Consider the following 25,947-nt stretch of genomic DNA (forward strand, 5'->3'; position numbering starts at 1 on the left):
GTGTACCATTAAGAATTTGTACAAGCTCGCGGCCAGAAAAGTCATGGATCAATATCACATTGACGGCGAACTTCCAGAAATCAAAATGGCAGAATTCGCATCGAAGCTGTCCAGCCAAGTGAGTGTTCAGTGTTTGTAGATATACATGCAGATATGTAGAAAAATAACTGTTTTATCTGTGCTTCAGCGTGTCTACAAAGCCGATTTTGAAAAAGCGAAAGGCACCGCGGGCAAGCTTGGATTGGACATGCCAATGTTTGAACTGGCGAAGCGTGTCAAGGATTATTCTAGCGAGGTGACTGATCCACAGTGTCAATACTTTGTTATTTCACGTATTTACTGCACGAGTCGATATGTAGATTGTCAGGCCCCTATTTTAATATTGATCTTAATTTAGCGGTAGCTTGGTACCTAACGTCACAATTAATTCAGATCACTGCTAAAACATCCATTCCACTTCCAAGTCTTGTCAGATTTTTTCAAGTATGTCGGATCGATTTACTGTTGGCATGGTGCTCAGCCTGCGTGTTGGGCTGTGTCCTTAAATCAACTAATTACAACCCGGCATACAGTGATTTAAACACTAGTAAATAGATATGTATTTTTCCTTTTACTTGATACAGCGCAATTTCTTTGTGCACTGCTACACCAATAATTATGCGAATTTTGATCACTTGTAAGAATGTCTATGAGATATCTGTGGCGTTGATATTTTCAATGCCACTTATTTTGAAGCAAAATTCAGAACCCAGTGCCGTTACAGTTATTTGGCGGTCGCGTTACCTAAGTAATAGGACCTTGTGATAGCAGTTTCAATTCAACATGCGCTTTTTTGTACAGACCGCTTACAAACAGAAAGCAGAGGAAGAAAAACATTTTTTCACCGTATTCCCTGACAGGCCGGACATCGTACATGCAAAAGAAGTGGATAAAAATATTAGTAATGTGAGTTAATCTTATGTTAATTATTATCTAGCACCTGTAAGGAGTCATTTTTGCTCGTTCTTAACACTACATTGGACAACATGCTCTTGCAGATTCTCTATAAGCAGAAGGGTAAAGAGCAATCGGCCACGTGTCAAGGTTACCAGCGTTTGAAAGCGCTCGACCACCGCGATGTGGCGCACGCTATCAAGGTTGCAGACCTGATTTCGGACTCAAAATACAAGGAAGAATACAACGAGCTGCGGAATATCATTTATTTCCCTGTGCATTTGACAACAGGGTATGATAACTTCTATAATGCTGTTATTTCCTGTTGTGAGACCAAATTCTGTGATTTCGTGTGAAATGTGACCTCTAGAATAGAAGCATCAGCGTATTTGAATAGAGCCGCCCTCTTCATTCGTGTTTATTCATTTTCAGATACGAGACCGCCGTAAATGCCAATAAATACGCGTCCGATGCGACCTATAAAGCAAAATGGAAAGCCGACAGATTCATGAACTCATTCAAAGTCAATGAAACCGAAGCTTACAAACACGACCGCTCTATGCATGAAAAAATCAGCGACGTATGTATCGTACAGTAGCATTAACCGGTAAAATGAAGCTTGTATGTACTTACTGTCACATCTTCCTAGATTGCATACAAGGCCAAGTACCGGGCTGATGTCGGAAAATGTCCCTACATCACTGAGACTCCAGCGCTATCTCATCACAAAGACATGAAGTCACTGTTCAGCGAGGTATGGGCATGAGCAATAGATCGATTCTCTAGTTACAAACTGAATTAAAGTTGTGATTGGCCAGTAAGGATGTCTACATGTTTCCAAGTTAATTTGGGTTCCAACGGGACATTTATGACAGGAATATGAAATGACAATGACTACTCGATACAATAGAGTCTGTAACGTCATTGCAATGGTAACAATACGCTATTATATTTGAGATCTCAAAACATCCATGAAGTTGAAATTAGGTAATGAAATGGAGTTAATTCAATGCAAAAATTAGTGACATTCATAGGTTGAAGAATTTGGCTTTAACTGCACTAATGAATCATAACAGATTAATGAGGTTTGCATATGACAAATTTGAAGTTACACTAATCAATTTTCCATCTTAGAATGCATACAGAAGTGACGCCAAAAGTATTATGGACAAATATAACCTTGTCAGCGACGAGCCCAGAATAAAACAAGCATTGCATGCTACCGCTTTGGCAAGTGAGGTGAGCACGCTCATGAATGGAAACTGCAATGTCATGAACAACTATATTTGCAAATCTTCTCTGTCCAGAAAATATACAGATATGCGTACGACATGCTTAAAGGGCAAGGTGCTGTCAACATTCACGAAACTCCGTTGATGAAACAGCAGCTGTTAGCGACGTCGTTACGCGATGACGTAATGCCTTTCTCATTGGACATAAATTATTTCCTTCACAATACCTATTCGATTTAGAAACCGTACAGATCTACTGCCCGTAAATTGCTTGAAACTGTCCGCATCCCAGAAGACACAAGCGAAATCAAACACGCGACTTCGGTAGGCAAACTTGTCAGCGATGTAAGTTCAAGTGTATTTCTCTGTCGTTATAATGATTTTGAAAACGGCGGCTTGATTTATTTAGCTGGTGTACAAGGCTGAAGGTGGCAAAAATGACCTTCACGGTTACAAGAAGTTGCAGATAAAGCAAGACTTCACGCAAAATCATTTGGAAAAACAGAGAGATATCCATTCCGAGGTTCCGAAATTAAAGCCCGTTGCCATGAGCGTGTGCCATTTGACTATGCAGCTCGTGATTTGGATTGGATGGTCATTATGTGCAAGTGCATGCATGCATCGATACAGGTTGCGTTACGGATGATGGTTTGGAAACCTTTGCAAGGCGGAACCAAGAAAAAAAAGATCATACCCTTCGATTATGAGCATTGCGATGGAGTTGTGATGGGAATGGCACCACCCCCTTCTGGCTAAGGCCCTGTGTGTCGGGATTAAAATTTTGCATTCACCTTGATTTTGTTTTGCAGTGACCGAGTGGAAAGCATCATTTGCATCTGTCTCTCTCTTTCTGTCTGACTTCTATATTTGACATATCCGGCTTGTTTTCGTTGGCTTTGGCTAGTTTAGGTGTAGTGTGAGGAGAGGTGCCGATACATGTGTCTTGTATAGGTAAACTACAAAAAGGAATTCGAGGAGCAGAAAGGCCATAACATACCTGTTGCGGAGACGCCGGATACTGTGCGCGTGAAGAATCAACAGAAATTCCTGAGTGATGTAAGACCATATTCTACTTTAAAGTGTATGGCTATGTCTAAAGCATTTGCCGGGTATTTTAATGCCTTGAATATCACCGTAGCTTTTTTTTCATTTTTAAATGTTGCAAATGCTCGTAACTATTGACGACATGTTCAATTTTGTAGAGAATTCTACGTCAATTCTATGCTCCAATTTATCCTTGCTTCTTTTCTTCCACAGTGTCTTTTTTTCCATTTTGTTCAACGTTGCAAATTTTCATAATTATTGATGACATATTTGTTCGTTGGCGAATATTGTATGCCATTTCTGTGCTTTAAATGATTCAGTTTTCTCGCTGCGTATTCAGTGCAATTCGTGCCTTCAAGTTTGTGATATATTTTCAAGGCGGTTTATAAAAAAGACGTGGAAAAAGAAATTAAGGGGCACGGCCTCACCACCGACAGTACCCCTCAGATAGTCCATGCCAAACATGCTACCGAAATCCAAAGTGAGGTAATTCACACATGGATTGAGCATGCTGTGTTTCATTGGATGTGGTTTTTCTTAATTTTTGAGATTTTGATTGCGCGAATCTTTCATTTTGTCAAATCACAATTTTGAGTGCTTTTTACGGTTTTTCATTTGTAATGATGAGTGATATTTTGTGATCATTGCAAGCATGACTTTGAAATTGAAGAAACTGCATGGACGACTTGGACAATAGATCACCCGAGGTAAGACATATGATAGTGTGTGTGTGGATCCTAATAGGACAGACTCCTCTACAATCACCATAAACCAGTTTCAATTTCACTATGCCTTTTTATCCCTAAAATATTCATGGTGACAGCATGCATGATATCCTATTAATGCATCTCTGAAAGAAATGAATGTTTGAGAACTGGGTCGAATATGTTGGGCTTTTGTAGACGTTAAAACACATGCTTTTCCCAGCAAAAATACAAGACTGGCCTGGAAGATATCAGCCAATGGAAAAGCGGAGAAGCACTAAACACTCCTATCGCTCGAAAAGTCACCCAAAATAAAGACCTCTACAGTCAGGTATTGAAGTTTGTACACAAAGCATTCCATTTTACCATACCGTTTGTCCACTCTGATAGCACAAATACAGAGAAGCGTACGACAATTTGAAAGGATCGGGATGTGACGTGGTAACCCCGGCGATGGCTTTTGCGCAAGACGTCTCGAAAGTATGGCACGAATTGATATCACCTATACGAGTGACACTATTCTTATGTGACTCTGTATTATTCTAGCTTACAAGCGAAAATAAATACAAAGAGCTGTATAATGAGACGAAGGGAAACTCTTGCTTCAGCACAATGGATTCGACCCCTCAAACGGAGCATGCGCGGGAAGTCGAAGCAAAAATCAGTGATGTTTGTATCGGTTTTAGTATTGGCATATTATAATAGATGGTGATCAAAAATGAATTATTTCCACCTTACATGAGTGCATGTAAAATAGGACCGTTCAAATTTTCCAAATTTCAGTTGCACTAGAATTAACAATTATCAAGTGCCTAAAAAAACGCTGCACACCAGATTTGTTCAATTCCAACCTGTAGCCGCAGAATAACTCCAACGTGAAATTTCAACCATTTTATGAAATAATAGTATTTGAAGAGCTTCTTGGTGAGCTTCTTGTGTGCCTTGGAATCAACTTTTATCAAAATACACCAACCAAAACTCTGTCAACAAAAGGAGTTCGTGTATCACCTAAAAATAGTACATTGAACGCTCTCTCATTCGAAATTTCATGCTGGTGACGTCATATTTTGTGATACGATTGTTGATATACAATGTTCTTTCCAATTCTCTACTAGTTGCTGACGATTACCCCTGACAAGTGTCAGCCGAAAATATTCGGGTTCATTTCAATATGAATATACTATTTAATTGAAATAATAGTATTTATATTTTCAAATTTTACTTCACCATGACAATGATGCTTTTTTTCAAGCGTTGCCATCTGAAGATTTCATCTGTGATAGAGTTTGGATAAAGACATAGCTAATTCACGAAAAACAAATTAACACACTGTTTATCTGGAAATTAATCAACTTAATGAAAACAACAGTGATATAGTCGACATATAATATATTTTATACCACTGAAATTGGCGACCACACAAAGCAAATGAGCTGAGAAACAGATATAATACAAGTAAAGTTTTTAACACCCCTCCTAGTCTACAATTTACTTACGTAAAGGAAGGTGATTTAGATTTATGCTACTTCCGTGCTACTGTTACCCGACAAGCCGTTTATACAGCAATGTTTGCAAGATAGCATATAACACTCAAAAGGTTAACCATAATACTTACAACGTCCGAACAAAACTTTCTCAGTAATAACGACAAGCTTTTTACGTCACTAATATTCAGATATCTTCTATATTTTGTGTGCCTCTTCTACTAGAAGTTAAGAAAGGGTTTATCGGGTCGACTTTGATGAACAATTTAACACCGTTGATTGCATAACTCAGATCAAGTACCGGGAGCAACACCAACAGGAAGACGTCGGAAAATCGTCCGAACTCAATAATTCCGTTCTCATCAACGCCAACCTAAAAGCGACAGATTTGCAAAGCAACGTATGCAAGTACACAAATACCGTTTGTGCCGAATTGTCTAAAACGCCTTGCTTTATGACAGCTGAAGTACGCCAAGCAATTGGCAGAAGCCATCGAGCAGTACAAAGGATATTTCCAGAATATCATAGACACGCCTTCGATCAAGCACGTGCAAAAGGTGTGTGCTTTTCTTTGTGTGCCCCTTGACCACTCCGGTCAAACCCGGTTCAAAATTTTTTGTCTTTAGGTTCGAGACTTGCTGAGCGAAGCGAAATATCGTGAGGATTACGAGAACGAAAAATCGGTCATCTACTTTCCATACATCGTCACGCCGGAATATGTGTCGCGGAAAAAAGCCAGTGAGCTGCTCAGCAATGTATGGCGAAACTGATCCGATTGGATGCGGCCGTTTTAACGTGGGCTTGTTTTGTTAGAACGTTTATAAAAGCAAGGCCGAGACGGAAAAGTCACATTTCACACTTCCGGTGGACATGCCAAGTCTTGTTCATGCGAAGGAAGCCAACGAAATACTATCAGACGTGAGTTGCAACAGATTGGATTGTAATTGGCACGATTACTATTGTATTAGACACAATTTTGAATAGCACCTGTGTCAATGAGTTTCTATTCTTCATATGTACTAGAATACTCATACATTCATTTGTTTAATATTTTCATCAGTTTGAAACACCACAAGATTGTGATAAAATAACTTGCAGTAGTCTTTTATTCAGACCTTGCCCTAGAACATATATAAAAGTCAAAATGATATTTTTTTGTGTGTGAAACTTTATTGTGAGGAAGTAAGTATGCGCGATTACTACACCCGTACAAATTTGTTCCAATTATGTGTTGTGTTTTCAATTTTTTAGATTCCAGTCGTTACTATGTTATTTCGTATTACACCGGTACACACGTTTCTGTTTTGTAATGTTCTGTCACCAGGTTGGCAATCGCTTTGATCATGAACTAATGGTGGATGTTAGATTGATAGACCGTATTTGGTCATTTGGACATCCTATCTATTCATTGCGTCTTGAGAGAATGGAAATGATATAGCCGCTGATTATGATTATTTTTATGCACGTAACAACACCTAATGGAGCATTGTTCCGATTAGATCAACTACAAAAAAGCTTACGACATGGAAAAGGGTAAAGCAGTAACAATCACAGGAATGGCCGATCTCCCAGAGCTGCTGCACGCGAAGAAAATGCAGACTCTCTTCAGCGATCAGAACTACAAGTCAAAAAGTAAAAAGATCCGTGACAAATACCATTTGGACGTCGCCACTCCACAGATTCTCAATGCAAAACGGGCCAACGACCTTGCCAGCAAGGTATATATTGATATTAGTGCATTTGTTAGGGTGCAGAGCTTTGATATGTATTTCAATAATAATTTCATATTGAAAATAGATGAAAACTAGAAGCTTTAATATAACTGCACTACTTACAACCAATTAAGATGTCACAAAAAAATATATGTTATGTACAGTCGAACCGAGAGCACAACTACGGACCGATTTTCAGCTTGAACTAGAATTCCATCCGCTAACACTAGGGTTACCATATTTTGGAATCGAGAAAGGGGGACACAAATCATAAAAGTCGGTTGACAGAAATTGAAAACAGCTGATTTTGTAATATTTACTGGAAAACATGGTCTGTTGACTAAAAAAAAAACTTTCATTCACTTTCATTTCACTTTCATTCCACTCCCGAACGACCCGCTCGAACGTCGGTGTCACCTATTTCACGTCATTTATGACGATTTTCACTTGACTCTGTCCATTATCCTAGCTGTAAAAGCTGTAAAGAATTGCCAAAAAAGAAGGACATTTAGGCGTCCTCCGAGGATATTTTCAATTTCCTTAATAAGGAGGACCAATCCTCTTAAAGGACGACGTATGGTAACCCTACCTAACACAGACGGGGTTGGCCCTCTCTGTTTGCCTGTGTTTTGTGTTGCATTTGTTTCTTTTGATGCATTTTCAAAACGAGTATATCATTAAATGTATATTAGCGTGTTGCATTACGGAAATAGTGAATCCTTGTTTTCTTTTATCAGAATCTTTACAAGGAGGCGTACAAGAGGGACAAGGGTCAACCGTACGATGTCAGCGACTCGGTAGAAATGAATCACCTCAAGAAATTGCCAGATCAGACCAGTGATGTAAGGTGGAAATATTGTGCTTTGCAATGTATAGAAACTTGATCGTTAGATTAGTATCGTGATGAAATATTTTAGTCTACACATTACGATATGTATTTACGATTTGTTCAGATAAAGTACAAGCAAGACTTGATCTTGTCAAGAGGCAAAGTCATTCAAGTTCCGGATACTCCTTGGATTCTATCATTTCGGCAAGTTCAGGATTATGTTAGCAACGTAAGTCCGATTATGTTTTGATCTCGCGCTGCCATACTTGTAGTAACGTTGATTTTTCGCGAGAGCAGTGGTGTTACACTCTTGAGTTGGCAATCTTGAGTTGCTCGAACTATTCGAGACTAATCGACATCTCTATCAAATTCAAGAGTAGGGAAATTATATTTATGAAAAGTGCATGTTTCAAAGAAACATTGTGACGACACTAGCATATCTCCGTGGCACAGATTGAAATTTCAAATATGCCAGCTCTTCGTATGTTTGCGTAGAACAATTACGGAAAGAAGCGTTGGGATTTGAAAAGTCGATACCAACCCGACAAGTTCAACGCGCATATCAAAAAGGTGACCGACAATATCAGCGATCTGAGGTCAGTAAACCGCCCATTTTACCCCCCACGTTATCACACTGATATCACCGCTATTTCAGGTACAAAGAAGACTTTGATGAGTATTTCAAAGGAAATCTCATTCCAATCCCTGACCACCCGTTGGTATTGAAGGCGTTGCGTAATTCCGACCTTATCAGCAAGGTGACTTACTATGATAAATTATCATCGATGTTAACGTCTTGAAAATCGACAATCGGCATTTAGAAAAAGTATAAAGACAAAGCGGTCAAGGACCACCAGCATTATATATTCGTTCCGGACACGCCGCAATACAAAGCCATACGAGATGCCGCTAAATATCTCAGCGATATCACCTACAAGGAAGAAGGGGAGAAGACCAGAAACCAGTTCACATTGCCCGCGGACTTGCCGGTATTCAAGCACGCGAAAGATGCTCAATTGCTCACCAGTGATGTAAACAGATTGTTTCTCTAAAATTACTGTCAACGGTACTCATATTGCGATTCCATATCAGACCGCGTACAGCAAAGACGCAAAAGCAAAAATGTCTACTGAATACATTATACCACCCGAAGGCACATCGACAATGCGTCATCATAAACTTGCATCCGCTCTTGCTAGCGATGTCGATTACAAAGAAAAAGGTGGGCCCATTATTTCTCCATATATATGAGTCTATGTGAGGTAACTAAGTACTATAGCATATGAAGGTAGTGACATTTTACTCACCACTACCTGAAATCTTTAAAATTTGTGTTGTTGCAAGTGGAAAGAGAAATTGAAGGTGTGATAAGTACTCAAGTAATTACCTCTGGTTAAACCTCATTCCACACGAATTTACTGCTGTTACCGCCCCAGTTGTTATAAAATCCCCATTCAGGCAAGTAACGGTTATTACATTTACAATTTTAGCGGAAGAAATGAAGCATTTGCCACGAGCTTATAGCACACTTCAAGAAACGAGAGACACAAAGCATGCGAAAGAAATTGGCAGGCTACAGAGCAATGTGAGTGTCTGATGTCATTCTGACAGTAGTATGCTTTTGTCTCAGGTTATGTCCCTATAACGCTATCGATTACATACAAAAATCGAATCCATTTAGATTAGCTACAAATCTTCTGCAAAGAAAGGATTGCAGCACATCCACCCTTCAGCTGAAACGCCCTGGCTTCAGCAAGCCAAAGAGGCCAACGATAATGTCAGCGAGGTAAGTAATTCCTGCAGAATTAAGAGAGAATATATATTATATTACACTCTTGGAAGTGGTAATGTCACACTGAACGAATAGCAGCAGCTAAGGGAATTTATCAGAGAGATATCAGTAAAATTTCTAATGCAAATAGCTGTCTGCACAATAATAATAATAGTTGGAACACAAGTATTTATTGCAGTCACATCTATTTGTTGTTGGAACATATCCAGTATACCACATTAATTCGAATAACATAGTCCAGACAAGTAATGTAATGCCTGTTTTATGTCATGTGTAATACCGGCAGTCTGTCAAGACACTCGAGTCTCACACCTTCACTGCTTACTATTCCAGACTAAGTACAAAGCCAAAGACAAAGATCTGATACACAGTTACAAAATGAAGGATGGCGAAGACCGCTTCATAAAGCACGCCTTGGAGGTTAGAAGCGTACTGTTATATGTTGAATTTGGCTCGCAACCGTGCAATGAATTTAGGTTCGAGATAAAGTCAGCAGTGTGAAGTATAAGGAAAAGTACTTAGAGGACGTCGGAATATGCTGGTGCCTGCCGACGGACAGGAATACCGATCATGCAAAACGGGCAAATGAACTCGCCAGTTCTGTAAGTCTTATTTCGATGACAATTGTCACCCCATATGCGATTAAAGGCTGTTTAACTTACATATCGAGAGATATGTTCTAGAAATTAGGGTCAGCAAAAGAATCGTTTGTGGTTATCTATGAATTGCACTTTTCTGTCTGTACGTGACTGTGCAATGTGCATATCAATATCTCTGAGATTGCTGTATTTACCTACTGAAAGCACACCGAGCGGCATTCTCATGCGAAAAGAAGCACCGCCAACAATATTCTCACTGACTACTGCTTTTTAGAATGAATACAAGCGTAAAGCCCAACAACTGAAAGGGAAATACCACATCACGACTGACACTCCGGAATTTGAAAGGCTGCGCAAGCTTCGAAGCGAATTGAGCGAGGTAAATTCGATCCTGTCAAGCCAGGAAAAGTTGATGATACAATTATCCATGCCATATCCGTTTATAGAGTCAGTACCGAGATGAAGTGAAAAAATTCACAATATTGGCCGCGACTCCTGAACTGCAACATGCCACGAAAGTGTCTTCGTTAGTAAGCAAGGTAACATGACAAGAAATTATTCATTAGGATAGCTGAGGAAGCATTTGAAAGTGTGTCCAAGCGCTGATATTTTACCATGAACTATCATCATTGACCTGAATACACAGTATATTATTACATTTTCAGACTATTTACAAATTTGACATTGTCACTCCCTTTGTTGTGCCGTAACCCGACACTTGTCACAGAATTAAACCGCAAAGAACATTGCTACCTGAAATTATTTACTGTATGGAGTGTTTAAGCAAGACCAGCATTGAAACGATTGACTTTATCACGACGAGTGTGAAGTGTTTTTTGATGTCACTATGTCGCAATGTTTGGAAATGACTGAATTTATTTGAAAAATCTTGATTCCATCTACAGAACAAATACAAGGAAACTCACGAGAAGGAAAAGGGAAAATACATATTGTTGAAAGATGACCCGAAGATTGCCCACGACCAGCAAGTCAACAAACAGTGCAGTGAGGTATGACGGATTCAATCAGTAGGAAAAGTAGTCACCTCGTTTTATTTCTATGTGAATCCCTAGATCTCCTACAAAAAAGATTTGGAAAAAATGAGGAAAGACGGCTTCACCTTTTTGCCGGACGCTCCCGATTTGGAACATCAGAAAAAAGTTCAAAAGAATGTCAGCAAGGTAGGCGGAACGGGGAACATGCCTACATTTGACAATAGCAGGGAACACCACCCGAATCGACTCCGAGCATTACAAACATCTAGATTCAGTTGACATTTGCTAGCCAATTTCTCTTATGTGCTTTGCTGAATATGATCATTGACTATGTTTGGCCAGAAGTGGATACAACAAGGTGATACTATTAGCAAGTACTTCACGGTGATACTACTATTTGACCGCCTTTGGTCTTACCCTATTTGAAGAGATAATCTGTAGATATTATTGTCAAATGACATGAGTTATTCCTTGTAAAAGGTCGAATACGAACGGGAAGGCAAAGAACAGAATAACTTTACGGTCCTCGAAGACTCTCCCGATGTAAAACACGCCGTGGAGACGGCAAAGATGCAAAGCAACGTAAGAAATCAGATCTCAAAGTTCAGAACCGATAAGTCATATCTGACAGCCTACACATTTCGCAGGTCAACTACAGACAGAAGCCTCAAGGCAAAGACATCGCACTGCTCGAAACGCCGCACATGCAACACGTCATGAACGCCAACAATTTGCAGAGCGACGTAAGTTTCTTTTACTTTAATAGTACTTTTTCGTCATTCTGACATTGTCTCGTTGCAGTTAAAATATAGAGAAGCGCACGCCAATCGACAGAAAGCAAAGGGCTGGCGCTTTACCGCTGACACCCCGACGCAAAGGCACGTTCAAGAGATCGGTAAAGTTCAGAGTGATGTAAGTACTTTGTAGAGTCACACTTCTCCTAGTTTAGTATCCACAATTGTAGTTGGCAAGAGGCGGCTTTCCTATGTTATTTACTTATACATTTACCTTGGAATTTAAATCTGCAGCGCCTGTCGAGTAGGATCGTCCAGTATTCTTATGATCCGGATAGGTGGTTATTTTTATCTTTCCTTCATAAAGGTAACACTGTTCCGGGCCTACCCTATCGATACTAAATCGAGAGTGGAGTATTTTTGTTCAAAGAAGTCACCACAAACCTAAGTCCCATGAATCTCTTGTTATATGACAGCAAGAGACTCATTAGTGCAGCGTCGATTTGATGAATTCAATAAGGAAATTAAATTAGTCTTTCATGGATGTATGGTATGAAAATAATGTTTCTATATTTTGATTTATATTTCATATCTTCGTCACTTTGTCTTCAATCGTGTGAAATTAGTTTTTCGATAGTTTTTAAATTTCTTTCTAATAATATAACGCTATTCGAATAAGATATGGCTGTAGAAATTTCAAAGTATGAGGTTCGTTTGGCAAAATTATTTGCTATGGTCAGTCTTGGAAATCCATTGGTCCGTAAGCTCATTACGCTTTTCGAAAGGCATTCATTGACAAAAAAGTGTTGTGAATCACCAATTTCGAGAAAGCATGTTTCAAAGATGCGTTGATAGAGATATACATATCACATGATTGCAATCATTTTGCAGTACAAATACCGGAAAAACTACAGAGAAAACGTCGGCAAGGGATTTACCACCATCACGGACAGACCAGATATCATGCACGCCACCAGTATGAAGGAGATGGTCAGCGATGTGAGTACAATGCCTCGGTGTGGTGCGCTCAAAAATGCGAGTGTGAATTTGCATTTGCTGTAGAACGAGTACAAGCGTCAACATCGGGATATGGTCGGGAAGGGATACACTTTCGTAGCCGATAATCCTACGATAACTCACGCCGAAGAAGCGAACATACTGCAGAGTGATGTAAATATTTCAATTCTTATCATTAGAGATGGGCGATGGCGATAAGCAAATCATCATGAATACTCGCATTGTATATGTGTGTATAGCCAGCGGACAACGGACAACACACCAGCAATGGTGCAGAAATGACAAAGTTCTCATTCTATGATTCCGAATCAGTTTGAAACTACCTGCCAACTAACTACGGCCGATAACTTTCCCTCAAATAGTTCAAACCGTTCCGCAATCCTGTTCAGGTGCAGTACAAGAAAGAATACGGCAAGTCCAAAGGCAAAGGCTGGCAGACGGAAGACTCGCAAATACACGGTCACTGCAAAGAAGCGCAAAAGCTAGTCGGAAACGTACGGCACGCCGGATGTAAAAGCATTGGCTTTACTCACCCGATAACAATCTCCTCCTTGACAGGTCGACTACAGGAAAAACGCGCAAGCCTTGAACTCCAGAGGAACAAGCGCGTTCCTGGAGTTAACGCCGTCCGAGCTGCATCACAAACGGGCCGCCGAAATCCTTGACAGCAAACGATACAAGAGCGATTATGAGAAGAATGTCCGTGGCCGCGGCATGATGATGGACATGTCCAACACACCGAGTATGGATCACATAAGACATGCCGAGGATATCAAAAGCGATGTAAGGCGTTCCTTTTAGTTTAAGTAACGGTGGTTTAACGATTCCCGTTTTTTTGGCCGGTTAAGGTACGGTACAAGTCCAATTACCAGCAAAATATTCTTGGCAAGGCTGTCAATTCAGTCGCGGACGCTCCTGACATACTGCAAGCGAGACAGGCGTCTCACATCGCAAGCGACGTAAGTGTTAAAGTAAATAATACAATTCACTCTAGGCCAGTGGGTCTCAACCTTTTTTACCCGCGGACTCATCTCAAGCTCGCCAGTATACCCGCGGACTCAAGCTATATATTACTGAAAAATATATTCTTTTTTCTATCCAAGAGAGTGTAATACGGTATCAACAAAAAAATGAGCTAAAATTGAGTCAAGGGAGCTTTCTTAAATCTGTCTTTCCACATCTGTCGGCTTTGCAATTCAAGCAACTATTCAGTAATGCAGTCCACATCTCGAGTTCCACTTATATCAGACAACTATAGATTGTTTCTGTGATTAGCACATGTCCCTACGATTTGTAATTTTCCAAATAGTCTATAAGTGAACAAGTCGCCATAATCAATTACCAGCACTCAGCGTATATCGCGCCGGAAACCTGTGCAATGTGCTTACGTGCATGACTTTAACAGCACTTCGTCACCCCCCCTCAATAACAAAACGTTGGTCTTGGGCCACACAGGCCATAAACCTAACTTCTGGTGGGCTTTACCCCCAGACCCCCCCCCCCCCCCTTCCGATACCTTTTTACCGCCACTTCTCGGCGAAATTTTTGTACCGTTCATTCAGTCGTTTTGTTTTGAATAAACCGCGCGAGGCGCGAAAATATTCCATAATTCATGATTGAATCGGTCAACATGATCGGGGTCGCATCTATATATATATAGCTGTAAATTTTTTATACTATCTCTGCTCATGCATTCAGATTTATCGGTCGAGCTGAGTGAGACGTTTCGGAATTCGATATAATTATATAATTTTTCTAAAAAGTTGCATAAATTTTCAAAAAACACTCTATAATTTATGTTAATTCACGAATAGTTTTGGCCCCCCCTTCGAGGTTCCCCCTCAATTATGGGGGTTTGGTGTACGGCAGTTACGGTCCCGCATACGTGTGTATAAAGAGCTGTTCCAGGGGTTTATACCTGGCATATTCTGTATGTGAATCGGTAATAGTGAACACGCAGCATTAAATTCCGAGTCCATTTGTACTAAATTCAAGTCAATCCGACCAAAATCGTAGAGTTTATGACCGTGATAGAATTGCTTATGACAATTTTAGCAATAGGGTACCTCGAACATAAATGTAGGGCATTTTGAAAAATTCCAGTTGGTAATAATAGGGGTTTTATACCTGGCGTGATTGGTATCAAACCAGGATGATGCGACAGATGTGCAAAGCATACCCGATTTGCCTGTGATACTTGCAACCAACTGGTTTGCCCAAGACACAGAAAATCTCAGGAGAACCAATAATTCTTGGAATGCTGATCAATTTGTAGTGGTGCTGTTTCGTTGTTCTTGCGTTTGAAATATACGTAGCCAAACATCGCTTATTGAGGTATCTCTAATATTGCTTTCAAAACTACATTCACTGCAGTATAATTTATTAACTTGCAGGAATTTCGTATGCCCCTTATCAACAAGAGGTAACAGCACAATAAGAAGCATATAGAAAGAGATTCAAACAAAATCCAAATTGGCAAAATATGACGTAACAATGCAATGATAAAAAGGAACGGTAGCTGGCCAAAGTCAACTGTACCGGTACTCCGGTAGTCATAATAAAGGGATAATAGAGAATCAAATCATACAATACTCAGTAGACGTTACACAGACAATCAGCGGAATATATTAATGGAATATTGAAAGATTGTATACAAACTCTTTATCCTTTTTATGGTGCCGTTAATTCTTGATAAGGGAAACCCGAAAAGTCACCGAGGTAATAAATTCTACTGCAATGAATGTAGTTCTGAAAGCACTATTGAAGTTGAGTGCCGCCAGTCACATATTTGAGGTATCTATGCATTTTTATGATAGCTATTAAGGTTACTAACATTTCAAAATAGGTATTTTGCAAATCACTCAGCCTAATTCTCAAATCGGAATTTGACGAAACCGGACTGGGACGGGGCTCATTCACTTTCGGACCAAAAAGCTATTTTCTCCGTAAGGCTGCAATGACTTTGGTCCGAAAGTGAACGAGCCCCGTAGGTCTGTCAATTACATGTTCCGAAATCATATCGGAAGTGGAAGAAAAAGTGTGTCGAGCCGATTAAGTTACTGAAAATTACTGTGTTCGCGGACTCACCAAGGACCTTCCGCGGACTGAAATGAGTCCGCGGACTCGGGGTTGAGAAACACTGCTCTAGGCTTTGAAGATGTTGCAAAAGTGAGACTTGTAGCTTGTGGTAGAGATGCGCGTTCTTATTAAAATGTAAGCCCATTAAGATAGAGACTGAGGCCAAGTCATAGGCTTTCTGGCCGTGGCAAGGCCACCCGTCATCTGATCAAGAATTGGAATACCGGACTAAATGCGATGGCGACATTTATCAATGAACTTGTGTGTCATACTACACGTAGCAACCCCGAATGGTTTCAGTAAAACACCACAAGGAAATTCTGATAATTGTAAAATTATTGGGTCAGATCATGTCAGGTGATACAGGCCATATTTCCACCATCTTGGATTGTCATGAAGATAGGCTGCCTTAGAGAGCTGTGTTTTCTGATTTCAGAAAATGAAATTTCATCAAAAAAGGTCATCTTGAACCGAAGCTATGACCGTCCAAAAATTGCTATTTTTGTGATCGCTCAAGCAGAAAAAATATCAGAAATTTATACATGTAGTTTAAATTTGCTATATTTCGGTCAAATTAGGGTTGTTGAGAGTGACACTTACACACTTGTTCATTTATATCCTGCTTGATACTTTTTCGATTTCTTCGACACTTGGAGTTGCATAGTCTGACCTTTAACCTTGTGATTTTGTTCATGTCTTTGAAAATCACTCACGCGTGACTTCATTTTCAATTGCAGATATCTCTTGGTGACTAGGTGATGTCATCAAGTGTAAGGTATCATTGGCAAGAGCTTTTAAAAACAAAAATAACATTAGTTACTTTTGAATCGTAACATACCATAAGAGCGCCATGAAGCTAGCTTGCAAATTTATTCAAAATCCTCCCCCTTTTCAACAAGAGCAGTTGAAAAAGTTGTGAAATTTTATGAAAACAACGAACATAGCAGGTTGATGCCAGGGATGAAAGACCGAGTTAGCATTAAATAGAATGTGTATCAACAAAAACGTCTACTTTTATGTACTCTGAAAGAATTCCATACCCTGTATAAACAGCAAAACCCGGATGCAAAAATTGGATTCACAAAATTTTGTGAATTGAGGCCGAAATGGTGTGTTAGTGCAGGATCATCTGGAACACATGCCGTATGTGTCTGTACCATAGATCAAAATGTTGTTCTTTTGCTGCATGCTGCCCGCATTGAAGAAACTTATAAAGGTTTGCTTCAATTGGCAGTCTGCAATATTGAAAATAGAGACTGCATGCTACAGCGTTGCCCAAACTCTCCCGGATTTCACCCGTTCAGGAATTGCTTGACTCAAAATTTGAGGATGAGGATGAACCTATTTCGTTCAAACAGTGGGTGTCAGTTGACCGAACTGATCTAATAACTCAAACCTTAACCATAACTGAATTTATTCAGTTGATATTAAAAAAGCTTGCAGATTTAGCACCACATCATCACATTTCGCATTCACAGTCTTTATATTTGAAAAAACGAAAACAAGATATGAATCAGCAAACAGCTCTTGTATTGATGGATTTTGCGGAAAATTATTCTTTCCAAATTCAAGATGAAGCGCAAGGGTATCATTGGACTCACCAATGCTGCACTGTGCACCCGGTAGTTTGCTACTACAAGTCTGCAAGCAACGATATTTTGCATTTAAATCTATGCTTTTTATCGGAAGAGTTGTTGCACGATGCAGTAATGGTGTATCTGATTCAGCGAAAGACAATTGAAATTCTCAAAAGTACAATTCACAACTTGGACAATGTGGAATATTTTAGCGATGGTTGCGCTGCCCAGTACAAAAACAGAAAATCATTTTACAATTTGTGCAAGCACAAAGCTGACTTCGAAGTGGATGCTGCGTGGTCCTTTTTTGCCACGAGCCATGGTAAATTGCCATGTGATGGCATTGGTGGCACTGTAAAACGAGCTACAGCAATGGAAAGTCTGAGGCGCCCACTGAATGGTCAGCTTTTGAATGTGGAAGAAATGATGTCCTATTGCGTGAAAAATATCCAGAAAATAAAATTTAATAATTTGCTCAAAGACGAATTGGATGCTACGAGAGCTTTTTTGGAACAGCGATTTCGGCTCGCTACCACAGTCAAAGGTACTCGGGCATTCCATCATTTTAGGCCATTGTTATCAACCAAACTGGGAGCAAAACGTGTTAGTCAAGACAAACACTATGTATTGGAAGTTGAATTAGATGAAGACTCAAACCAAGAAAATGTACTTCAAATTGAAATTATCAAAAACAAATTTGTATGCTGCGTTTATGATGAAAACTGGTATATTGGCATGGTCACAGAAATTGACAAGCCAAACAACGATGCCTTAGTTGAATTCATGCACCCAAAAGGCCCATCAGAGTTTTTTCACTGGCCTCAAAATAAAGATCTTGCTGGACACCGTTCCAGCACATTTTGTGCACAGTTGACGTTCCTTGTTTATTTAATAATCGGGGACAATACCACCTGACAAAGGAATCAGCACTGAAAGTCATACAAGTTTGGAAGAAATATCATCAAAGATAAATAGATATCTGATATGAGCAAATAGTTATTATCTAATAGTATGAAAACTAATGAACCCGCAGGACCTTATATTGATTTTGATTGTCATTGTTCCTTTCATTGTTTAGTGCTGATCGTTGCCCGAATGTATTGTGTAGAGTACATAAAACATCGCATCTTATCCTGTCAGTTGTGAATTCTGAAGTGTTGTGGAAGTATTGTGTGTCACCTCAAACGGTGTAGCAAAATTTTCTCAAATTTTCAAAAATATCTCAAATTATTGTCAGCATAATTTATGTCAGCAATTATCTGTCTGAGTTATACTGACTACCTTATGTATAAAACACTTGGCACGGTACTGTATATAGAATAAAGGTGGTATGAGTTGCTTTACCGAGTTTGCTCTTGTTGAAAAGGGGGAGGATTTTGAATAAATTTGCAAGCTAGCTTCATGGCGCTCTTATGGTATGTTACGATTCAAAAGTAACTAATGTTATTTTTGTTTTTAAAAGCTCTTGTCAAGAGCTTTCCAATGATACCTTACACTTGATGACATCACCTGGTCACCAAGAGATATTTGCAATCGAAAATGAAGTCACGCATGAGTGATTTTCGAATACATGAACAAAAAAGTGAGGTTAAAGGTCAGACTATGCAACCCCAGGTGTCAAAGAAGGCGAAAAAGTGTCAAGCAGGACTTAAATGAACAAATGTGAAAGTGTTACCTTCAACAACCCTAATTTGAACGAATTGTAGCAAATTCAAATTACATGTATAAATTTCTGACATTTTTTCCGCTTGAGTGATCACAAAAACAGCAATTTTTAAACGGCCATATCTTCGGTTCTACTCATCCGATTTCGATGGAATTTATTTTTTTGAAAGCAGAAGTAAAAGTTTTCTAACCATGCCAATTTTAATGACAATCTGAGATGGTGGAGGTACATTTTGAAATTTTTCTGGATCACCTGACATGATCTGACCCTATTGTCAAAAATATTTATTTGCAAAGTTAGCATATTTCTGGTTTGACACTTGGCGCGCCTCAGCTTAGTTTAATTAAACGTACTAGACTACCGTAATTTAAATTGGAAACCCAATCCGCGGGCCGCCCACCATTAAAAGTTGATATTTCTTCACTGTCCTCAAAAGTTTTCTCTATTGGCCGCATTTGGTACGCTCCCGGCGATTGCAATTACGTTCTTAGCAATTTTCTCCCTAACAAATCGCCAATATCATAATAATGAAATAATCCTGGCGATTAATACACAAATCGACATTGCAGAATAAATACAAAGCGGATTACCGCAACAACATACTGGGAAAGACTAACTCCATCGCGCTGACCCCAGAGATGGAGCGAATGCAGGCGGCGCAAAAGTTTGTGTCTCAAGTAGGTCGAATCGAAGTGTGCGTCGATACAAGGGGGAACAACAGTCGTGCTCGCTCCTATTTACAGAAACATTACAAGAATAACAACGGCGAGAACCGGTCGCAGTATTCCACTCCTATTCTCGACACACCGGAGTGGCGGATGATCAAGCAAAACTCGAAAAACTTCAGCAAGGTAGCTTGCGGAAATTTTGCGAGGAATTATTCACCAACGAGCTGTTGTAGATTAACTATGTAAAATTCCACTCTCAAGCTTTCCGAAGCAGACAAACGGCACTCGAAATAGACACAGAATGAGTTGCCAGTTGCAATACTACTTTATTTAAGAACTGTACGTGAAATAATTAGCATATCAAGTGCTATATCATAACATCATTATCATTTATTGACCCAGACAAATATATATGAACTACTAATATTACTGTTCTATTTGATGGATATGACGAAATACGTTTTAACAAAATGAATTCTCAATCTCAAAACTATTTTACAATTACAGATTACGCACATTGAGATCATACTAAAAGCCAAGAAAGCAAAGTTGAATGCAGCAAACTATTATAACGAGCATCCGTACCTTAATGTCGTGAAATGTATTTACAAACACTATTCCCTTTCCTTTTCTCTACACTTCCTTCACCTTTCCATTAGCTTTGTTATCTCTTCTTTTCTCTCTCTTCGCCAAGGTTCATTACAAAGACAATTCATCTGTCGGACGATCTGTCTCTGTTCTTGATACTCCTGAACTACGTACTGCCCGACGAAATAAACATAATTTCAGTCAGGTACTCTTTCTGTTATTTGTGAAATTCTACATGCGCGTGTTGCTGCGATGTGCATTTTGTGAGTCACATGATTTTTCGTCTTCATATATCGTATGTTATTTCTGGTATCGCTGTACGCTTGGAATTTGGTCACATGCTATACTGTTGCAGTTACAAGCCATAATTGAGTGGATTGAATTACAAGTATCAATGTTAACCTTTGCATGCATGAAGACGTTCTCAAATGCTTTTGGAACTTGAATCGCAATAGGGTCCATCAAACCACTAGGTGTTGCCAGACTTTAGGTGGTAACCGCCGTTGTTACGTACGCGGTTGCCGTTATCAGAAACCTGTAGGTTACTTTCTCGATTGTGTAAGGGTATTTTATACGGAAATAATAGCTACAACATATTCTACGTGAGCTCGCTATAATATGAACGAAAACTTCGAAAACTTCTGGTGCTGAGCTGGTAGCCGACATTTAGTTGATAATTTCACATTCTCACCTAGTTATCAAATCAGCCTTATTTCCTTCCGTAGAATATGTTGTAGCCATTTTTTCCATATAAAATACCCTTACACAATCGAGAAAGCAACCTACAGGTTTCTGAATACGGCAACCGCATACGTAACAAAGGCGGTTACCACCTAAAGTCTGGCGACACCTACTGGTTTGATGGACCCTATTTCAGATGCATTGTCATTTCCTGTTCTGTTTTATTCATTATTTTACCTGGTTGCCATGCATTTATGTGTTCGCGACTTCGCGTGCAATTGTGCATTCTTTCCAATTTCAATCGTTTCTAGTATGTGTTCGATTTTGTATGCCTTATTGCTTCACATTCGCTCTTTTATTGTATGATGTATGATGTGCGATGCATTTCACTTGTCAACTTGAATACCGTGATGTAATTTATGCAACGCTACACACAGCTCTCGCCAACAACTCACCCCTTCTTTTCTGTCGGCAACAGATCAAGTACCAAGAAGACCGCGAAAAGCTGAAAGGGAAAGCCACTCAAGTCACCGACGATCCCGCGACCCGCAGAGCCATGCAAGCGGCAAAGATCGCGAGCGATGTCGAATACAAGAAGAACAAGGAAAAATCGGAGGAGATGGAGAGGAGACGGAAAGAAATGAACTCGGCGTCGCAAATCAGTAATTTATCTTCTTCAACTGTTTATAACGCTAACCTTTTGAAATTGTGGAATACGTCCCGATCACAGATCTCATTCACGAATTGACTGCCTTCTAAAGTTCATGTGTAGCTCGTGACTGGGGCTGGGTACAATGATGAGTACCCGAACCCAAGTCTAGTTTGGATGACGTGTAACTGGCATCATTTTTGTTGTGGCCGCAAAAACAGACAAATATTTTTGAACTTTCCAAGTCGTTATTACTGTCATGACGCCAAAATAGGTGGCACTCTAATAGGGTTGTAATGACTCGACTCGAGTCATGATTTTCTGATGACTCGACTTGACTCGAGTCATTTTTCTAAAAGCTGAAATGACTCGACTCGAGTCAATCTGTGTCTCAATTGTGCATGACTCGAACCAAGTTATATGACTCAAGACTCAAACAGCCAAGACCGACATTTCATTATAAATTCAAAGAATAGTAAAGTAACCACACTATTGGGATTTCGTCTATTGGTACTGGTACTTGAAAATGCGACCACAAACTGCTAAAAGTGAGTAAAATGAGCATATTATAAATGCGAACCATTTGATGTCACCAAACAGAGTTATAAAAAGTGAGTTTAAGAAGACTTTACCTGAAAACAGAGCAGTTAACACAATGACTTGAACTCGGACTCGAGTCAAAATACCACTCGGACTTGACCCTCTGCTCAATGACTTGGACTCGGACTAGACTCGGCGGTGAATTGAAAATGGCTCGACTTGACTCGAGTCAAAACTATAAAAATGAAATTGACTTGTGACTTGGTTACAACCCTGCACTCAAATACTCGATTTGGCCCCTGTAAAGTCAGTGCGTCAAAATCTTAATACACACGCTAGTACTGATCTACCAACATCTATTACTTTCTCCTATACTTCCACTGACTTCTCCCTTACCCTTCCATTCACTTCTCTTCTATCAGACAACTACAACGGGTCACTGGTGAAGTCCCGCGTCGCACCTCCACAACACCCGGGGCTGGGTCAGAACGGTTTAGTTCGCTACAGCCCGATTAGGCGTTGGCGACGACAGCCAGGCAGCATCTTCGACTACGATCCTTCCGATTACGAGACTGAACACGAATACGAATCGGGTCTAGGTTCTTGCGCTGTCTGTAACCTCTACTTTCTTCTTTTTATTCTCTTTTCTCGTCTTACGTAGTGGAGAAGAGACGCGATGACGCGAATAAGCTGTATCATACCGATACAGAAGCCGATTTTGTATCCTCGAGTCAGTATGGGACACCGTTTGCGAAAAGTAATGTGGTGTCGTGGAAAGATTATTCGCCAGGTTTCATTCTTTCCTCCTTCCTTTTTCAAACTGTATTCTGATTGCTGAACTATCAGCCGATTAGCGGTCGGTGACGCAATACTTGCTTCCTACTCAAACCAAGTACGTAATTTACTGTTGTGTAAAAGGTAGCGGATCAATTTTGAAGCTGTACTTGACGGAGGAAGTCGCTATCAGAGGTAGTTCAAGTAGTCATCGTTGCTACTAGTACATGCAGAGATTTCTAAGACACGTCAAAACTAGTTCAAGCGGAAGTAAAATGTGTAAGGTTTGGAAAGATACCTAAAATGTTCCGTTTCAAAATGTAGATTTGGTCTAGGTGTCGCATAATTTCAGCAGTCAATCGGTAGTTGTTGCTTTGAAATTTCGAGATCGATTTTCACGGCCGATGCAAAATAACTGAAGACACTACGAATATCGAAAATATATTCAATGACCTTTAAGCATGGGACATTTCACGCTATTAGTGATAATTTCACTGATAAAAGTGATGCAAACTTATCGCAAAACCGCTTTGTACTTTTCAAAACCCAAACTGTAAATTAGTACAAAACTATACAAGTAGAAGTAGTCTGAAACATACCTACTTGAGTAAGTAGTACAAGTGTGCAAAGCTACTTCGGTACTCTGAAAATATGTACTGACACCTCCAGTCACTATATCTTTGTACTTTTCAAAGTACCCAAACTGTAAATTAGTACAAAACTATACAAGTAGAAGTAGTCTGAAGCATAGCTACTTGAGTAAGTAGTACAAGTGTGCAAAGCTACTTCGGTACTCTGAAAATATGTACTGACACCTCCGGTCACTATATAGGCCTATAGCATACTATCATTTTATATTTGCAGTGGATATGGAGAATAAGATATATCTGTTTCTAGGTAGGACTGCATTTTACGTCACTGCTTAAGCTTCTACTTGAGCTTCGCACGTGACTTTTTGAACCAAACCCGTCCATAGATAGCAACTGCCGTCACTCTGCGTGACTGCTGATGCTCAATCACTATAACCAGCGCCTGTCTTTCCAGGTAAAGCTTACAAGCACGTCCCCGCGCCAGGGAAAATTGCGGATTACGACCCTGCCGAAAATATGCAGCGTATGAGTGTGAAGGAAAAGGTATTCGTTGATATGCCGCATAAATTAGGATGCATGTGTTGCCTTGATTGTTATTTTTGTCGCATGGTAGTGTGTTTGTATTTTTCTCTGGTTTGAAGTCTCGCGGAAATAGCACGGCGCAGCAATTTGAGTTGATCCGTGTCGATTCGAGATATATTGCCGGCGTGGCAAGAGTCCTGCTTTGTGTTTCCACTCTGCATTGTTTCAATCGATTAGGTAATTTCGCCTTTCTCCGAACTATTGAAATTTTCAGGGTAACTCGCTGGCCACATTTGTAAACTAGATTAAATTGATTCAGGTCTTGCAAATTTCATATACCGGTCTTTGCCAATACAATCAAGGTCGAACAGCATGGTATCCATCGGTGACCTGCCATTTCATAGCAAATGTCTCGGGCTGTTGCAGAAATGGGTCATCGTAAACAGAGGTGCTCAGAGTCGAAGTAATGCTGTAAATTTTTGCTCAATTATAAGTAGATATTAGCGGTTTTCGAAATATGTCAAAAACTTCCTCAAGTAGAAGTAGAAAGAGAGGTTTCAAAGGTACTCAAGTGAGTAGTTTCACAGAGTATCTTTGGTTGAAGCGTCGCATAATGATCAATTGGGGATGGATACTTTTGAATTGAAAGATGCACCGTTGCGGCTAACACAAAAGGACTGCTAAGTGAGGATTATTAAAGTGAATAGGTGCACTTTTCGAACAGATACACAAAGTTGTTTTGATCAGTTGTCAATTGTCAATCTTCCTCGAGAGTAAAAGTGATGCAATCCTGTTCGAAAACTACATTATAGCCTACCGTTAGGTAGAAGTGGAAGTAGTCTAAAAGCATATCCACCCAAGTAATGCCAGCAGGCAAAGTCTACTGACGGAAGAGCCATATTAGGACAGGGAGTGCATCGTACTAATTTGCATCCGTAGCAGCACTTTTTATCAGCATGAGTGTGCTTTTCACGTAGCATTCCTCACAGGAGCCTGAAACCGAGCCCCCTACAACCCCAATACAATCACACGAGAACGTGGAAGACGAGCCATCGGAAACGGTAGAAGTGCCGGAAACAACGACTGAGGAGCAGGAGCAAGAGAGTTACGAGGAATTTGTGAGACAATCCGATGGGGTATATCATCGCGCTGATTAAAATTACTAAAAGCTGTAGCGCATGGCCATGTCATGAATAGTCAAATTAACTGCACATTTTGGTTGCTCGGTCGGCGGGCATGTGTTGGTTTCACTTGTGTCTGTTTCACGCATGAAGCGTCGTTCAACTGCTAGAGCATTTTGAAGTTTCGTTGTTTTCACTACCTTATTCTTTACTGCTACCATTCATTAATAACCTCCACCCAGCAATTATGAATATAGGCTGTACGGATTCAGCTGATTCGAACCAGATCTATCGAACCATCGCATGAAATTAGCGCAACAGTTTGTAGTACTAGTTTCCGACTATCACTCTTTGACATTTGGAATTTTGCGACAAAAAAAAACTTGTAAGTCACCACCGCCTGTATTTGGACACAGAC

At 39.9% G+C, this 25,947-nt stretch overlaps 1 protein-coding gene across 12 annotated transcripts in view; it reads left to right on the forward strand.

The window, feature by feature from the left end:
- Nucleotides 1–25,947, forward strand: part of LOC145433551 (uncharacterized) — a 66,662-nt gene that overhangs the window by 40,104 nt on the left and 611 nt on the right. For 4 of the 12 annotated variants that reach the window (XM_080310664.1, XM_080310671.1, XM_080310675.1 and 1 more), the window contains 50 exons: nt 14–118; nt 188–295; nt 841–945; nt 1,038–1,225; nt 1,366–1,513; nt 1,583–1,687; nt 2,068–2,172; nt 2,241–2,348; nt 2,406–2,510; nt 2,575–2,688; nt 3,117–3,221; nt 3,588–3,695; nt 4,137–4,244; nt 4,304–4,393; nt 4,460–4,582; nt 5,690–5,797; nt 5,859–5,954; nt 6,024–6,152; nt 6,211–6,315; nt 6,897–7,115; nt 7,847–7,951; nt 8,063–8,167; nt 8,434–8,534; nt 8,594–8,696; nt 8,760–8,969; nt 9,031–9,160; nt 9,429–9,523; nt 9,620–9,724; nt 10,064–10,150; nt 10,207–10,332; nt 10,604–10,708; nt 10,776–10,868; nt 11,235–11,339; nt 11,403–11,510; nt 11,805–11,906; nt 11,972–12,067; nt 12,126–12,236; nt 12,950–13,057; nt 13,121–13,228; nt 13,465–13,569; nt 13,634–13,858; nt 13,924–14,034; nt 19,966–20,073; nt 20,140–20,247; nt 20,759–20,857; nt 21,812–21,995; nt 22,945–23,121; nt 23,184–23,312; nt 24,341–24,435; nt 25,398–25,544. In XM_080310664.1, the coding sequence (XP_080166790.1) occupies nt 14–118; nt 188–295; nt 841–945; nt 1,038–1,225; nt 1,366–1,513; nt 1,583–1,687; nt 2,068–2,172; nt 2,241–2,348; nt 2,406–2,510; nt 2,575–2,688; nt 3,117–3,221; nt 3,588–3,695; nt 4,137–4,244; nt 4,304–4,393; nt 4,460–4,582; nt 5,690–5,797; nt 5,859–5,954; nt 6,024–6,152; nt 6,211–6,315; nt 6,897–7,115; nt 7,847–7,951; nt 8,063–8,167; nt 8,434–8,534; nt 8,594–8,696; nt 8,760–8,969; nt 9,031–9,160; nt 9,429–9,523; nt 9,620–9,724; nt 10,064–10,150; nt 10,207–10,332; nt 10,604–10,708; nt 10,776–10,868; nt 11,235–11,339; nt 11,403–11,510; nt 11,805–11,906; nt 11,972–12,067; nt 12,126–12,236; nt 12,950–13,057; nt 13,121–13,228; nt 13,465–13,569; nt 13,634–13,858; nt 13,924–14,034; nt 19,966–20,073; nt 20,140–20,247; nt 20,759–20,857; nt 21,812–21,995; nt 22,945–23,121; nt 23,184–23,312; nt 24,341–24,435; nt 25,398–25,544 (5,973 nt within the window). Of the gene's footprint in view, nt 1–13; nt 119–187; nt 296–840; nt 946–1,037; nt 1,226–1,365; nt 1,514–1,582; nt 1,688–2,067; nt 2,173–2,240; nt 2,349–2,405; nt 2,511–2,574; nt 2,689–3,116; nt 3,222–3,587; nt 3,696–4,136; nt 4,245–4,303; nt 4,394–4,459; nt 4,583–5,689; nt 5,798–5,858; nt 5,955–6,023; nt 6,153–6,210; nt 6,316–6,896; nt 7,116–7,846; nt 7,952–8,062; nt 8,168–8,433; nt 8,535–8,593; nt 8,697–8,759; nt 8,970–9,030; nt 9,161–9,428; nt 9,524–9,619; nt 9,725–10,063; nt 10,151–10,206; nt 10,333–10,603; nt 10,709–10,775; nt 10,869–11,234; nt 11,340–11,402; nt 11,511–11,804; nt 11,907–11,971; nt 12,068–12,125; nt 12,237–12,949; nt 13,058–13,120; nt 13,229–13,464; nt 13,570–13,633; nt 13,859–13,923; nt 14,035–19,965; nt 20,074–20,139; nt 20,248–20,571; nt 20,858–21,811; nt 21,996–22,944; nt 23,122–23,183; nt 23,313–24,340; nt 24,436–25,397; nt 25,545–25,947 lie in introns of those variants that run through there. The other 8 variants (XM_080310666.1, XM_080310665.1, XM_080310667.1 and 5 more) reach the window with 8 other exon arrangements.

The sequence above is a fragment of the Botryllus schlosseri genome, chromosome 2 (genome assembly GCF_051294905.1).
Source record: "Botryllus schlosseri isolate E-star chromosome 2, Bs_hap1, whole genome shotgun sequence".
NCBI lineage: Eukaryota > Metazoa > Chordata > Ascidiacea > Stolidobranchia > Styelidae > Botryllus > Botryllus schlosseri.